Source organism: Mustela lutreola, chromosome 12, assembly GCF_030435805.1.
Source record: "Mustela lutreola isolate mMusLut2 chromosome 12, mMusLut2.pri, whole genome shotgun sequence".
Lineage (NCBI taxonomy): Eukaryota > Metazoa > Chordata > Mammalia > Carnivora > Mustelidae > Mustela > Mustela lutreola.
In genome coordinates, this window is record NC_081301.1 from 35,976,447 (window position 1) to 35,990,273 (window position 13,827).

A 13,827-nucleotide genomic window follows, 5' to 3' on the forward strand; every position below is an offset into this window, starting at 1 on the left:
CCATTAGTCTGACACTTGCTGACGTCTTCCTCTTTTGTAGCTGGAAGTCACAGGGCAAAGCACTAAGCTGTGCAGTCACAGAAAGAGTCTAAGGGTGTGAAGGGACAGAGGGGAGAGTGTCCAGGGAAGAGTGTCAAGGGTGAAGAAGGAGGAGACAGGTGGGAGCAGAGGTGTTCAGGGCAATGGCTGAGGCCATCACCTATGCTGACCTGCGGTTTGTGAAGGCTCCGCTGAAGAAGAGCGTCTCCAGCCGGTTAGGACACGGTAAGGGCGGAAGGGGCATCTCCTTGATTTTGCATCCCTAAGCTCCCTCATGGCCGCACCCCCACCTCCACCTTTTCTCTCCTCTTCCAAGACCCAGAGACTGATGAGGATGAGGAACTCACCTATGAGAATGTGCAAGTGCCCTCAGTCTCAGGTGGGCCCTTGAGCTTGGCTTCTTCTGCAGTAGGGGACAAAGCAGGTATGGAGACCCCAAAGGATATATGTTTGACGGGGTGGGGTGTGTGTGTGTGTGTCTTGAGCTGGACTCTACGGTATTCTTGAGCGGGGCAGGGGCGGTACACAATATCCCTGGGAAAGGAGGGGATGCTTAGGAAAGAGAAGAATGAGCCCTGGATAAATGGGAGTCAGGTAAGAATAAAGCTCCTGGGGCAAGGTGGAAGTCCCAGTGCGGAGACAGGGCTCAGCGAGGAGACGTGAAGGCAGCCCCCGTGGGGAGACGATTTCGAGTGGGAAATGGGGAGTTACAGGACAGAGAAGAGGGTAGGAGAGAGGGATGAGGGCACTTTGGGGGAGAAGGTTTAGGGGTGCTGAGTAAAACCTAAAGAGAGACCCAGGAGGGAGACCCGGAAAAGTACTAAGACCCGGACAGACACAAGAGTCCCGGTGGAGATGCGGGACTCCGGGGAGTGCTAAGGGGGTCCCAGAGCATCTCAGGAGGTCGCAGAAGGTATCTGGGGCCAGACTGGAGAGGGAGGGGTGGAGGCGGAGAGGGTGGAAAGAAAGGGAATTTCCCGGGTCTTCCCTTCTTGGAAACCGGAGTCTCTGTGGGTCCTCAGGGCTCCACCCCGAGCAGCCAACTGCGTCCTGGAGCTCCGTGACGTCACCGGCTGCCGGGAGGCTCCTTGCGGGTGAGTCCCTCGCCCTCCTTGCGGCGCGCGCCCCCAGCGGCCCGGCTGGTGCTTCGGCGCGCGGGGCGGTCGTCCCCCCGACTGCGCCGACCCAGCCCGGCCGCGCGGGCTGTTCACCGAGGGCGAGCTGGCGGGATCCCAAGGGCATGGTGCTGGGCCCTGCGTGTGCGTGTCCGGTACCGAGAGTGAGCCCGGGGAGCAGCACTCTGGACTGCGCGGGCAGCCCCGAGAAGCCTGCCCTGCCTCTTTGACCCCCCATACCCAGATGTATCATTCCCACAGGTTGACCCAGATCCTCCCTCCTTCCCCTTTGCGGTGGTCCCATTCCCATACCCCCGTCCTCTGTCGCCGTCTCAGATTTAGCTCCCATCCTACCAGGTAGCGCCCCTCAGTGCTTACCAGAAACGACCCAGCCCTTATTCTGGAACATCTTCCTTCTGCTACCTGCGGAAATTCACTAACCGACAAAACCCATCATACCTGCACCATATCCTCTGAGGGGTGCTCTTTCCCATGAATATCCCCCACCCACCCAGCCCCTCATTCTCTAAACTTTGCTGGGGCTCTCTGCCCTTCGTCCCACTGTCTCGCTAAGGTCGCCCAGCCTGTATGCAGTACCTCTTTCTCGGCCTGTTCTTCACCAGCCTGCTGTTCGGGGTGGCCGCCATCTGCCTGGGAGTACGCTGTGAGTATGGCTGTCCCCCATTTCACATTTACCCCAAGCCATTTTCTCCCCTATTCTCTACTCTCCCCAACAACTGCCCTTTCTCTGGGCAGGGCCCAGAGACACGACCACCATATCCTTAGCTTTTCAACTAGTTTCTAGTCGGGTCTATTTTAGAGTGCTGTGTCTTCCTAATCCAGTACCTCCTAAAGCTTTAGGCAGCCAGCTCTTATATTTCAGCCTGTTTTGCAAAAATTTGCAAGAAGCAGAAAAAGGACGGACGCTGAAGTTTCAGGGTGGCAGGGCATGGCTGAAGATGACCTCCAAATCTCTCATTATGGCCAAACAGATCTGCAGGTGTCTCAGCAGCTCCAGCAAACGAACAGGCTTCTGGAAACCACTAATAGTAGCCTGCGACAGCAGCTCCACCTAACGATGACCCAGCTGGGGAAGAAGGAGGAGGATCTGCAGGGGTCCAGGAGGGAAGTAGCCCAGAGTCAGGAAGCACTACAGGAGAAACAGAGGGTTTGCCAGACTACCCAAGAGCAGCTACAGGCCTGCCAGTCTGAGATGGAGAAGACAAAGGAGGACTTGCAAAGTAAGGAGGTGCAGAGGATGACCTTGGAGCAGAGGCTGAGCAGCATGCATGACACACTGAAGCCTTTATTCACGTGCCCCTTAGGAGGTATCCACTTTGGGAGACAAGAGTTGGGAGGGTCTCTGTAAGGGATGGATTGAAGCAAGGAGACACTCCTGGCAGGTGTCTCTCTGTCGGGGGGCCATTGAGTTGTGGAGGAAAGGGATAGTAAATGAGAGTGGTGGCCAACAGAGAGGAGAATCAAGCTGCATTCTGGATTTAGGGCGAGTCACCCAGCTCTAAGGCAGATCCTACAGGAGGAAGGAGGGAGACAGATGGCAATGCAGATCACACTGTTCAAAGCACCGAACTTAAGTCTCTGCCCTTGATATCAATGTCAAATTATCTGGGAACCCCCTGAATTGGGATGTGGAACTGGGCTTTCGCACTTTTTTCTAAAGAGAGGGTCTATAGCTTTAATTATTTCTCACCACATCTGAGATTCCCCAAGTGTTAAGAAATCCTGATTACTGAGGTGCAGTGTGGCGGGTGGGATCGAGGCAGCTGAAGCTCTCAAGCGTGGGCAGCACTTACAATGAGGTGGGTGGGGGTAAGGTTGGGGAGAGAGCTGGCGGGAAGAGTTCATCTATTTTGAAGGCAGGAGCCCAGGCAGTATGTGGGGATGAGGGAGGGGGCCACAGAAAAGGGGAGAGGCTGTGCAAGAAGCAGGCTGAGGTTCGGGGTGGGGAACCAGGCCCAAGGCAACCAGAGTGTTCATGGCCTGGTTACCTACGGTCCAGGTTAGGCTCTGTCTAGCTCAGGGAGCATCCAGAGACTCCCCCAAGGCTTAAGATAGTGAGTTGATGTACAGATACCCCCAGCCCTTGTGTCTTTAGCCTTCTCATTCCCTGTGACCCTTAGTCCCAGGCAGTGCTGCCACCCATTCCCTCAGCTGCACCCCAGACCCAAGCAATCTGAACTGTTCTTCTGCTAGAAGGCTGGTTCCAGACCAATCCGACCACAGCTGCCTCCTCCAGTCTTTCCCCACACTTCTTCAACCTCACTGATGCCTCCAACTCACTGTCTCCCCTTTCCTCCCTTTGCCTTGGCTGTCACTTCTCTCTCTACCCTTCTTGGCTTCTGGGGCCCATCACTTCAGCCAGTCATTCTTTTGTTCTGTTGTCCTTCTGGTGTACCAGAGGGGCAAGATCTCAACTCTGGATGAACTGCACCCCCACTGCCCCTTCCGCACCCAGGTGTGCCATATTGTGCCATCATTCTGCTTGGTGCCACCAAAACTCTAGTCTCAACCTCAGCCCAATACTCGGTACTGCCTGGCAGCAGTGCAGAACTCCTTACCCTACCACCCTCTCTCCCACTTTTAGCAGGTGCCCCACTCCATTTTCCACCACTGAGCCTATACATCCATTCACATTTTTGCTCACCCCCATTTTTTGCAAGGATCACTGTGACAGCTTGCTGCGTCATTTCTCCTAAACATCTCTCATCCTCTCCCACCCATCCACTTGTCATGTGGAAGCCAGGGCAATTCTTTAAAAACAAAATCTGATCATGTCATTCCAGTTAATTAATTACATCAAAAGTCATTGCATACATACTACATGTCCAAGCACTGTGTCCAAGCACTTGGGATATAGCCAGTGAACAAAACTTCTCTATGTAAAAAAGCTACATTGACTTACTCTTCCCTGTAATATAGAAAATTTTTTCTTTTAAAAAGCCTTAGCCTGGCTTCCAAGGTCCCTGCCTACCTTTCAGCAGGCCACTTAGCCTCTCACCCTCTTCCATTTGGCTACACTGACTTTGTATTCCTTTAGTTGCCATAGGACAGAAACTCAAGAGGGTACCTGGGTGAGGACACGAGACAATGTAGACGGAAGAGAGGGAGCTGGGGAAGGAAGGAAGGATCTTTGAGTGTCACAGTTAGGATTCCTGGAACAAAGCAAAGAGACAGGTGGGTTGGGATCAGGAGCACAGATTGGTATATGGGCTGTGAAAGAAAGAGGGATGTTTATTGCTTAGAGATAGCCAGGAACAGTGGAACAGAGAAGAGAGTTTTTGGGGTGCAAGGGAAGGAAACGGAGAGAGTTCACATCAAGTGTCTTGACAATTTCAGCAGAACAGGAACCAAGGTTTTTGCTTGTGGAAGTGGAGAGAGAGGGAAGGAGGTGGCTAGCAGCTTGGAGGGTGTGGGCAAGTTTTGAATATGCAGCGAGGAATGCTTTAGGGAGCGATTAAAATGATGATGAGGTTGATTGAACACTTACGGGGGCCCAGGTCAGGTCAACCAAAGTGTAAGGTGGGGGGGAGACTGCAATCATTCAGAAATTGGGAATAGTACCACCACCCTATTAAAATAAACCTCCCAGACTGTTAAGGAGTGCTGTTGTGAATATTAAAGACTTTTACTAAATATGCATAGGAATGGCATTACCAGGGGAGGCCAAAGACAGGTTGCAAATGTGAAGGGCTAGAAGCCAGTGAAGGTGCTGGGACTAGACCAAGGCGGGCACTGTTAGCAACCAGACTGAGGAATCATCACTTTTGTCCCAAATGGGGAGATCTCCCTCCTGGGTCTGGGCTATGCTGTTACATTCTTTCTGGTTTATAGATTCCTGCTGTCCCATGGGATGGATACTGAATGAGAGGAGTTGCTTTTACATCTCATACACGGAGAGAAGTTGGGGGGAGAGCCAAAACTACTGTCAATCTCTGTCCTCCGACCTGGCCACGTTCGGTGACATTTCTTATTATTTGGTAAGCATCCCCTTATTCACAGACTGTAGTGGGTACTGTTGGGCGAAGGGATATGTGTCAGCGAGTCAGGAATGGCGGTGCACACAGGGCGCACGTTCCTTTTCCGGCAGCTTCTTAGCACAGTGCTCCAGGCGGCCCCTACCAACTGGCCAGAGTTGGCACGAGAGTTGAAGCTCATGAACTATCTTTACCTGAACCTGTTTCTCATCTCAGCTTTCTGGTCAACTCTCCAGGGCTGCTTAACAGCGTCTTTGTCTCTCATGGCCTCTCAGGCAGAGGTCCCATATCTGGGGGGCTGGATTGTTGGGATTGACGCTTTATGACCACAGCAGTCCATGGAATGACTCCTCTTTCAAAGGCGGGCAGAAATTCTTCACCAGCTGGGGGGTGAACTGAAGGGTGAGCTTGCATCTGCAAGGTGGCACTTGAAGGCCACAGGGACAGGCCCCCAAGGAGCTGATGTCTTGTGACAGTCAGAAACAGTCCTCTTGTCAAAGCCGAGACCTCCCCCATAGAGCTCATTTTCTTTCATTGGCCAACATTCCCCCCTCCCTAAACCACACCCCTGCCCCGGCCCCTCGCACTGGAATATTTCTCATCATTCTCCACATAACTCTCCTCTGATTCTCCCCTCAGGTTACAAACCACAACAGCGCAAGTAAGATGTTGAAGCAAATTAAGCCACCTGGTTCATTTTGGACTAATTACAGCTTTGCTAAGTGGTGGCAGCAGGCTCAAGGCAAACGAGGCACTGGGTAAGTCTGTTAGGACTTCTGGGCATACTCAACCCCATAGCTCCTTCATATAGACATAGTAATGAGATTCTCCTCCTGTCCCCAAAGTTTTGGGAGGTCCTACTCCCAAAATTCTTTCACAAGTTAGTATTGTAATTGCCTACTTGTCTGTTTCCTTTACTTAAAACTCTTTAGGACAGCCTTCTTCTCTGGCGCCTTTCCAGTACCTGGCAGTCCCAAGCACTTTTTTTTTTTTTAAGTTACTAGGTTGGGACCTATGTTGTTTTTCTTTCAGAGGGAGAAGCTGAGGCTTTAGCTAGGACTTCACAGCTCATGAACCCCAGCATTCAATTTCCCATCCCTTTGACAGGGCTACCCAAATTGAGATGGCACTTTCTCAGTCAGGGCCTTTTGGGGGCACTATAGTTACCTCCAGGAAGGGAGCAGTGGGGCAACTTTGAAAATCAACTCCAGGAACCCTGAAACAGGCAGTCATCTCCTATGTTCCCTATGGAGTTTCCATCTTTAATATTTTGGGTGACTTTTTCCTCCCCTGGTTCTAAAGCCTCTGTTAGAGTAGCCATCTGTCCCTGAACCATACCCAAATGTGGCCTTAGGCAGGTAGGGCAAATTAGGACTTCATTGTGTTTAACGCAGGGCAAGGGGAGCAAGGGGAGTGAAGGCAGGGTGGGAGAGGAGAGGCAGGCCTTGTCCCAGTTCTACCTCACCAATCTTTAGGTATTACAGTCAAAGCTCAAGCTGTTTTAAGGTACAAAGCAACTGGCCAAAAATACAGATGGATGACTGTAGTTCTCTTCTTCCCTGCATCTGTGAGATGACAGCTTTCAAGCACCCTGACAGGGACCACTTTTTGCCCTGAGTTGGGTAAGCATGACCACCCACTGAGGCATGGGGGTCAGGGAGCAGGGAGGGAAAGGAACTTAAAGCAGGGGCTCAGAAGCCAGAGGTAAAACTAATTCCTGAGAGCAATGGTCACTTCCATAGCCTTCAGGGTCTTGGTCTGCTTATGAAGGAGGGTGTTCAGCAGGAAAGTTGGGAACTGAAGGGAGGCTGGGGGTTCAGCTGTCCAGGGAGGTAGGAGCTGGATGAATGTTCTTAGTAGTAGTCTACTGCGGACCTCACTGGTGCTTTACTCTTACAGGTACTCATGTCAACAGAAGCCTGCACCCTTCACCCTAACTGCAGTTTGCAGGCCCTAAGATCATCTCCCTCTAGTGTTCTCTCACTCTGCCTGGGCAGTGCCTAGCCAAGGGCTGATCCATGCCCAACACTTCTAGCCAGCCTGTTGCCTGCTTGAAATCCTGTCCCAGAAGCTGGACTGTTCCTGGGAAACTGGTGAAGAAGTCACTAGAAGAGATTTTGGCCTCCCCCAAAACTTCCCATAGTGGCACTGCAGGGGGGTGGAGGAGGGCGCATGGGCTGAGTGGATAGGGGCAGCCCGGAGCCAGCCAGGCAGTTTTATTGAAATATTTTTAAATAATTTGCACGTGTTAGTCTCATGTGTCAGCAATGCTTTGTCTGGTTCAGTGATCGCCCATGGGAGAGCAGGCCCAGGGGCTAGACAGGAAATGTTCTGTCCCTTGAGTCCATGCTGAGGTTCCCCTACATGGGGAGAAGAGCCGGTCAGCCCTGCTGGGGCTGGCACTGTCCAACATGTGTGCTCCGTCCTCACAGGGCATCCTGAAGGCCAAAGTTGGAGGCCAGAGACCACAGGCCCCACTGCTAAGAGCGCGCCCCGGGCAGCTGCAGGCCGGGTGTGGGAGGCTTGGCATGGTGCCCTCGGTGGCAGAGAAGACTGCCCGCCTCACAGTTCAGGTTGCGGTAGCGGGCAACAGCTGGTGTGGGGCGGGGGCACATGGATAGGAAGCCAAAGCTGAAAGGGCCAAGACAGCAGCCAGGGCAGGGTAGCCCCTCATCAGACTCCCGGGGAGCTGAAGGGGGCGGCGAGGGTTCTGTCCGCTCCAGGGCTGCCGCCCGGGGCAGGCTATGCTGAGCCCGGTTCCACGGCTCCCCAGCCCAGCCTTGTGGGGAGTTCACCACCACAGCTGGGGGGTTGTTGTTAAGGGCAGGTCCTGATCTAGGGGACCAGGGCTGGGAGGCCGAGGAACAAGTGCTGATGAAGTTGTCTGTGGCCACGGCCAGGGGCAGCTGGGGAGCTGGTCCTGGGGGTTCTGGCTCAGGGCTACTGCCCTCACACTCCATTCTTTCTTCAGCCGAGGGGCCCATACTGGGAGGGCCAGGACCTGGCAGTGCTGTCTCCATACGTCGGGGGAGCTCAGGGGATGATGGGAGCGAACGGCAGCGACGGGCAGGTGTCCCAGGCTGGATGAGGGTCTCTGGAGTGGTCACCAAGGGCAGCTGCGAGGAGGGCAGTGGTGATGGTGGAACAAGGGGCAGGGGGGTCACGGGCTTGCTAGGTGTGTCCAACAGCTTGATCTTGCCTCCCCGGAGGTCTTCCCGGAGTGAGAAGGGATTGACTCGAGTCAGATTGTCCCCCCAGTTGGGGGGTGAGTCTGGTGATGGGGGCAGGAAGAGGTCTGACCGGCTTCGGGAAAGCCGGGGGTCTGGCCTAGGAAGGGTGGCAGAGGGACCCCCTCTTGAAACAGACCCTGTAGACAAGAGAAGTCTGGTTACTGTTCTCAGCGTTGATCATGGCTCCTTGAGGCCTCATTATTCACCAGGAGGCTGGTGGGACTACAGCTTACAAAAGGGAGTCCCACTGGGTATTTTAGACAGGGGAGATATCACCTCCAGCCCTCCTTCACCTCTCCTTTCCTTCTTCCCCTCTCTTGGTTCTAGAATTTGAAAATATTTTATTTAAGATGTCCTTTCACACCCCCCCCCCCAACCTTCTCAACTAATAAATACATTTAGTCTTAATCCCTTGAGTTCTAAGGAAGAGGCAAAAAGAGTTTAGTTGCATCAAGGTCATGCTCACTTACTCTGATTGTGTGTCAGGGAAGCTCTGGTGAGGGGGGCTGGCTCAGGCAGCTGCTCCAGGATCCATTCCAGATGCTGGGTGATTTCCGTGAAGGGAGCACGAGTGCTAGGTTCCATCTGATGGGTAGAGACCGGGATAGCTTCACTCAGTGCTCGAAAAGAGAGTCCCTACATTTTCTTCCCACCACCTGGAGCAGGAAAGCCTTGCAGCTGATAGATGGGGGTGGTGGGCAGGGAGAGAGAGGCTCTTACACTGCAGCAGTGGATGGCCAGGAGCAGGAAGGGCAGTGGGCAGTCATCCCCTACCAGGGTCCGGAAAGCAGGCACATCCAGGCCAAAGTCCTGCAGGGACAGAGAGAAGGGGTCTTCAAGTCAGCCTTCCTTGGGTTCTCCTTCTGATCCCCAATCAGGACCTTAACCTCCAGGGATCCCTCCTCAGTTATAAGCTGCCCAGTCTGGAGCTCCCCATTTTCGAAACTGGAGACATTATTCACCTCAGTTCGGGGTAGGTAATCTGGGTCCGCAGGTACTCGTGCAATGAGCTCACAGAGGACAATACCAAAGGCAAAGACATCGGCCTGGGGGGAGGAGAGAATGTCAACGGGAGGAACTGATGGTTTTCATGTCAGAATTTTGTCAGAATATGTCAGAATTTGGGGGAAGTCATGATAATTTCATGCATTGGAGGGGTCCCTATGAGGGGGCAAAGGAGGATTTGGGGGTCTCCTAAATATTCAATATGGCTGTTGAAGAACTTGGGATGGGGCCCTATGAAATATCTCAAGGGTCTCTGGAAGGCCTTGGAATCTGAAGGATTGATGTCTTACCTTCTCATCATACAGCTCACCCCGCAACACCTCTGGAGCCATCCAGTAAGGGGAACCTACCACAGCCAATGGCTCCTTTCTTGCCCCTTCCCTGCAGGGGTAGGGGCAGAGTGATCAGAGACATCCCACTCAGATAACCCCCCTAAACAAAAGGGGATGAGGTCAGCTCCCTCCCCACTCCAAAGGATATGTCTCTGGGGGCTTCATTTAGATAGGGACCTTCTAGAAAGTTTGGGGGGGTACAAGGGCATTCACCTCACCTATACACAGGAATCTTTTCAGCCAGCCCGAAGTCACCCACAACAGCCGTGAAGCCTCGGTCTTCCCGCCGGATCAGACAGTTCTGATATACATACAGCATCCCCATACACCCATCACCTTCTGTTTTCTGTTCTCCCAATATATATCCCAAAGCCCTGTCACTCCAGAGTAACTCCAACCCCCTCTGACCTCCCAGTTCTCCAGTGCACCCCAATCTTTCAACATCATCACTCCAAACATAGCATGGTACTCTGCCCCTCAGAGCTCCCCGTCATCCCAGTCCCCATTCTCCAGGGCCTTGCTACTCTGGACATTCTAACATGTCCACTATCCACACTCCAATCCACACCTGAATCCCCTTTCATGCCTCCACCCACCAGGCCAGCCTACCTTGGATGTTAGGTCTCGGTGGAATACACCTTTGGCATGCAGGTACCGCAGGCCCCGGGCAATGTCCAGAGCCAGCCGGAGCCTGACTGGCCAGGACAGGGGTTCTGGGGAGCTGAGCAGCTGTTCCAGGGTCCCCCCATTCATATACTGGGGTATAGGGGGAGAAGGGGAATCAACATCAAGGTTTCCGCCTGTACTCTACGTCTCCCACTTATAGGCCAGGGGACACTAAGGAGGATCACAAAGGTCAGAAGGGGGAGTCTGTGCTCTAGAGTCTCCCACTCACGTTCTAGGGCTGTCCTTCCAAGACATGTGCAACTATTTAAATTATTAAGTTTAAATAAAATTAAACATTTAGTTCCTCAATCATATTTCTACTGGTCATATTTCTACTGCTCCCTAGCCACATGTAGCTGTAGAACATTTTCATCACTGCAGAAAGTTTTACTGGACAGTACTTGTTAAAGCGCATATAGAAAACGTGACCAATGGAGGAATTTTATTTGTGGTTAGCCCAAAGGGAAGTTCAGGGAAGCCTCTCATGGGAGGGGGTCCTGCTGCCTTTCATTATTCCTTAGCAAATGCACCGGGCGCTGACACTCTCTCCCCTTGGTGGTGGTGGGGGTCCCCTTTCCTGGCCCATCCTCACCTCTGTAAGAGCGTGCAGCTGCCCCTGGTGCACACAGACCCCCATGAACCTGGAAGAGGATGAAGAAGATAGGAGGGTAGGCTTTAAGAGTCCAGGCCCCTCTGCAGTTCCCACTTTTCCCACGGGATCTTTCCTTTTCTCCCAGCAAGCTTCTCAGCAAGCGGCTGGGGCCGCTCACCTTAGGATGTTGGGGTGTCGGAGCCGGTTCATCAGCTGCACCTCCCGTAGCGTGTTTCCCCGGTTACTGGGGAGTCTGTTCATTTTCAGCACCATGACTTGCCCTGACTGTCGGTGCCTAACCTGGGGGCGGCATAGGCTGGCGAGTCCCGGGCAGATCCGCCAGGTCGCGCGGGTCGTCCGGGTCTGGGCCCCTTAGCTCCAGCCTCGCGGCTATGGCTCGGTCCCGCCCATCTGCCCTCTCTGCTGATCCTACCTTGTAGACCTCAGAGAAGAAGCCGGCCCCGATCTTCTCTGCGCAGTGGAAATCGTCCACGCGCGCCAGGCTGGAGACGGCGCTGCGGAGAGCCCGGTAGGAGGAGGGGCGGCCCCGGCCCGGGCCTCCACCCGTACTCCCCGGTCCCGGGGGCCCCTCCCCCGGCGCTTCTCCCGGCCCTGGCCCAGGGCCCCGCAGTGGGGGCCGTTCCCCGGCCATGGCCGGGCCCCCAGCCCGGGCCTGCCTCACATGGCAGGGTCCCCGGGGCCTGGGCAGGCCGCGCTTGCCATGGGCGTGCGCCGAGCCCGATCCGGGACGCCGGAGCTCCCGCTCCCGCCCTGGAGAATGGAAGATCCGCGGCAGGTCTTGGGCCCGCCCCCGCCGCGCAGGTTTGCAGGGCCCGGGTAGACGCCGCTCCGCTTCGCTCTGCGCAGGGCCTGAGCCTGGGCCTGGGCCGGGCGGTGGCGGTGGCTCTCCTGGGCGCCGGCGGGCAGGCGGGCGGGCTCCCCGCAGGCGGAGGCGGGCTGGCGGGCGGGCGGGCTGGCGACCGCTGCTCCGCTTCACCGCTGGGGGTCAGGCTCCGCGGCCTGCCGGGGGCGGGGCTGAGCCGGGCCTCCGCTTAACTCCTTCCAGCCCGGCCCACGGGCAGCGGCCACGCCCCCTCAGGTACGCAACCCCCAACCGGTGGCCGAGACACCCGAGGCGAGTGGGTCCGGGACGTCGGGACCAAGTAAGTTCAGGCCCGAGCTGAATAACTGAAGGAAATTATGGGCTGATTGTGCGTACGCGCAGCTCAAACGTCTTTTAGCTGCCCTGGGAGTCCTTTCTCTCCTCCCACCCTCAGGCCACTGTCTGAAGAAAGCCGGGCTCAGGAAGCCGCCGGATTCCTGGACTCCGACGGCCAGCAGGGCAGAAAAGCAGACCCTTCCCGGCCAGCCACAATCGGAGGTAGCCCAGCAACCCGCCTACCTGCCTGGCCTCCGCTCTGGCCCAGCCTGCCCATTTCCCAGGTCTCGACCCCAACACCTCTGGATTCCCTGACACTTTCCCCCTCTCGGGCGGTGGTGATGCCTCAGGCCTATATAGTGAGCCCGCGGCCCGCCTGTCCCTGGTGTGGCCCCACACCTCCTTATTCCATCCCGCCTCCCTCGAATAAAGTTCTAAAGAAGAAAGGTGTATCCGCCCGGTGACCACCCAGCCTGAACCTTCCTCTTACTCTTTCCTCCAAACGGCCCTATCTCTCTGCAGAGAAGCCTCCACCTGCCCGGAAGCCCCGCCTTCCGTGGGATTCCGCCCCCTCGGCAAAAACCCGCCCCTCCGGGAGACTTCCCTTCGGAGACCCCTCTCCTCCTTAGTGAGACCCTCCCTTCAGAGGGACCATTCCTCAATACGATTCTGCCACCGTCAGTGTGTGCCAGAACCCCTCAGTGCGACACCCTTCTGTCTGTTCCTCCCACACAATGAGACCCCACCTCTCGGAGTGACTCCACGGGTCATTGTGACCCCGCCTTTCAACGTGACTCCTCCCCTCAGTGTGGCCCAGCCCTTATCTGTGTGACCCCTCTCAGGAGGTTCCGCTATCCGCCTGGTAGGAATCCGGTCTGCCCCCTCAGGCTGGAGGAGGAGCTGCAGCTGGTCTCTTTTTTTTTTTTAAGGGGGCGCTGGGCCCTGAATGCGCACGCGCTGCGCACAGCCGTCCCCAAACGCTTCCGGTTCTCCGCTGGCGAAATAGCCAATTATCGCCAGGGATGAGTGACGTCTCGGGATCGGACGGACGCCTACAGGGCAAGCTATTATGGGCGGCACTGAGCAGCTCTCCACCTAGCGGCGGAATGGAGGGCGGCGGTAGTGGGCGCTGCAAGTCTCCTGAACCAAAAGCGCTGGGACAGAGCTTGAGGGAGCAAGTCTGAATTCTTATCAAAAATTCTCACTCAAGGGACGCCTGGGTGGCTCAGTTGGTTGGACGACTGCCTTCGGCTCAGGTCATGATCCCGGAGTCCCGGGATCGAGTCCCACATCGGTCTCCCAGCTCCACGGGGAGTCTGCTTCTCTCTCTGACCTTCTCCTCGCTCATGTTCTCTCTCACTGTCTCTCTCTCAAATAAATAAATAAAAAAAATCTTTAAAAAAAAAAAATTCTCACTCAAGGGGCGCCTGGGTGGCTGAGTGGGTTGGGCCACTGCCTTTGGCTCAGGTCGTGGGATCGGGCCCCGCATCGGGCTCTCTGCTGAGCAGGGAGTCAGCTTCCTCCTCTCTCTCTGCCTGCCTCTCTGCCTTCTTGTGATCTCCTGTCAAATAAATAAATAAATAAAATCTTTAAAAAAAAATTCTCACTCAAGGCTGAATTCTTTAAAAAAATTCTCGGGGTGCCTAGGTGGCTCAGTGGGTTAAGCCTCTGCCTTCGGCTCGGGTCATGATCTC

At 55.1% G+C, this 13,827-nt stretch overlaps 2 protein-coding genes and 1 long non-coding RNA gene across 6 annotated transcripts; 2 read left to right on the forward strand and 1 right to left on the reverse strand.

Annotated features, from left to right (window-relative positions):
- The first annotated feature begins 45 nt into the window (after positions 1-45).
- CD72 (CD72 molecule) lies at positions 46-7,387 on the forward strand. Of its 4 annotated transcripts, none has more exons than XM_059141719.1 (9): positions 46-264; positions 356-463; positions 1,062-1,133; positions 1,729-1,818; positions 2,147-2,482; positions 5,007-5,152; positions 5,789-5,907; positions 6,625-6,771; positions 7,049-7,387. In XM_059141719.1, exons 1-8 carry the CDS (start codon positions 183-185, stop codon positions 6,764-6,766), a joined length of 1,095 nt encoding a protein of 364 aa, XP_058997702.1. In that variant the 5' UTR covers positions 46-182; the 3' UTR covers positions 6,767-6,771; positions 7,049-7,387. The 4 variants fall into 4 exon arrangements, with proteins under 4 accessions (XP_058997702.1, XP_058997703.1, XP_058997704.1 ...); XM_059141720.1 differs by having other exon boundaries at positions 356-418; XM_059141721.1 differs by lacking the exon at positions 6,625-6,771.
- TESK1 (testis associated actin remodelling kinase 1) lies at positions 7,336-11,813 on the reverse strand. The gene is made up of 10 exons (XM_059141718.1): positions 11,408-11,813; positions 11,153-11,274; positions 10,975-11,023; positions 10,326-10,472; positions 9,935-10,017; positions 9,675-9,765; positions 9,342-9,425; positions 9,100-9,189; positions 8,850-8,964; positions 7,336-8,516 (listed from the first exon to the last, which is right to left on the reverse strand). Exons 1-10 carry the CDS (start codon positions 11,624-11,626, stop codon positions 7,630-7,632), a joined length of 1,887 nt encoding a protein of 628 aa, XP_058997701.1. The 5' UTR covers positions 11,627-11,813; the 3' UTR covers positions 7,336-7,629.
- Positions 11,814-12,251: 438 nt separating this feature from the next.
- LOC131812352 (uncharacterized) lies at positions 12,252-13,348 on the forward strand. The gene is made up of 2 exons (XR_009346308.1): positions 12,252-12,355; positions 13,063-13,348. It is a non-coding gene; the product is annotated as an uncharacterized LOC131812352 (long non-coding RNA).
- The last annotated feature ends 479 nt before the right edge of the window (positions 13,349-13,827 follow it).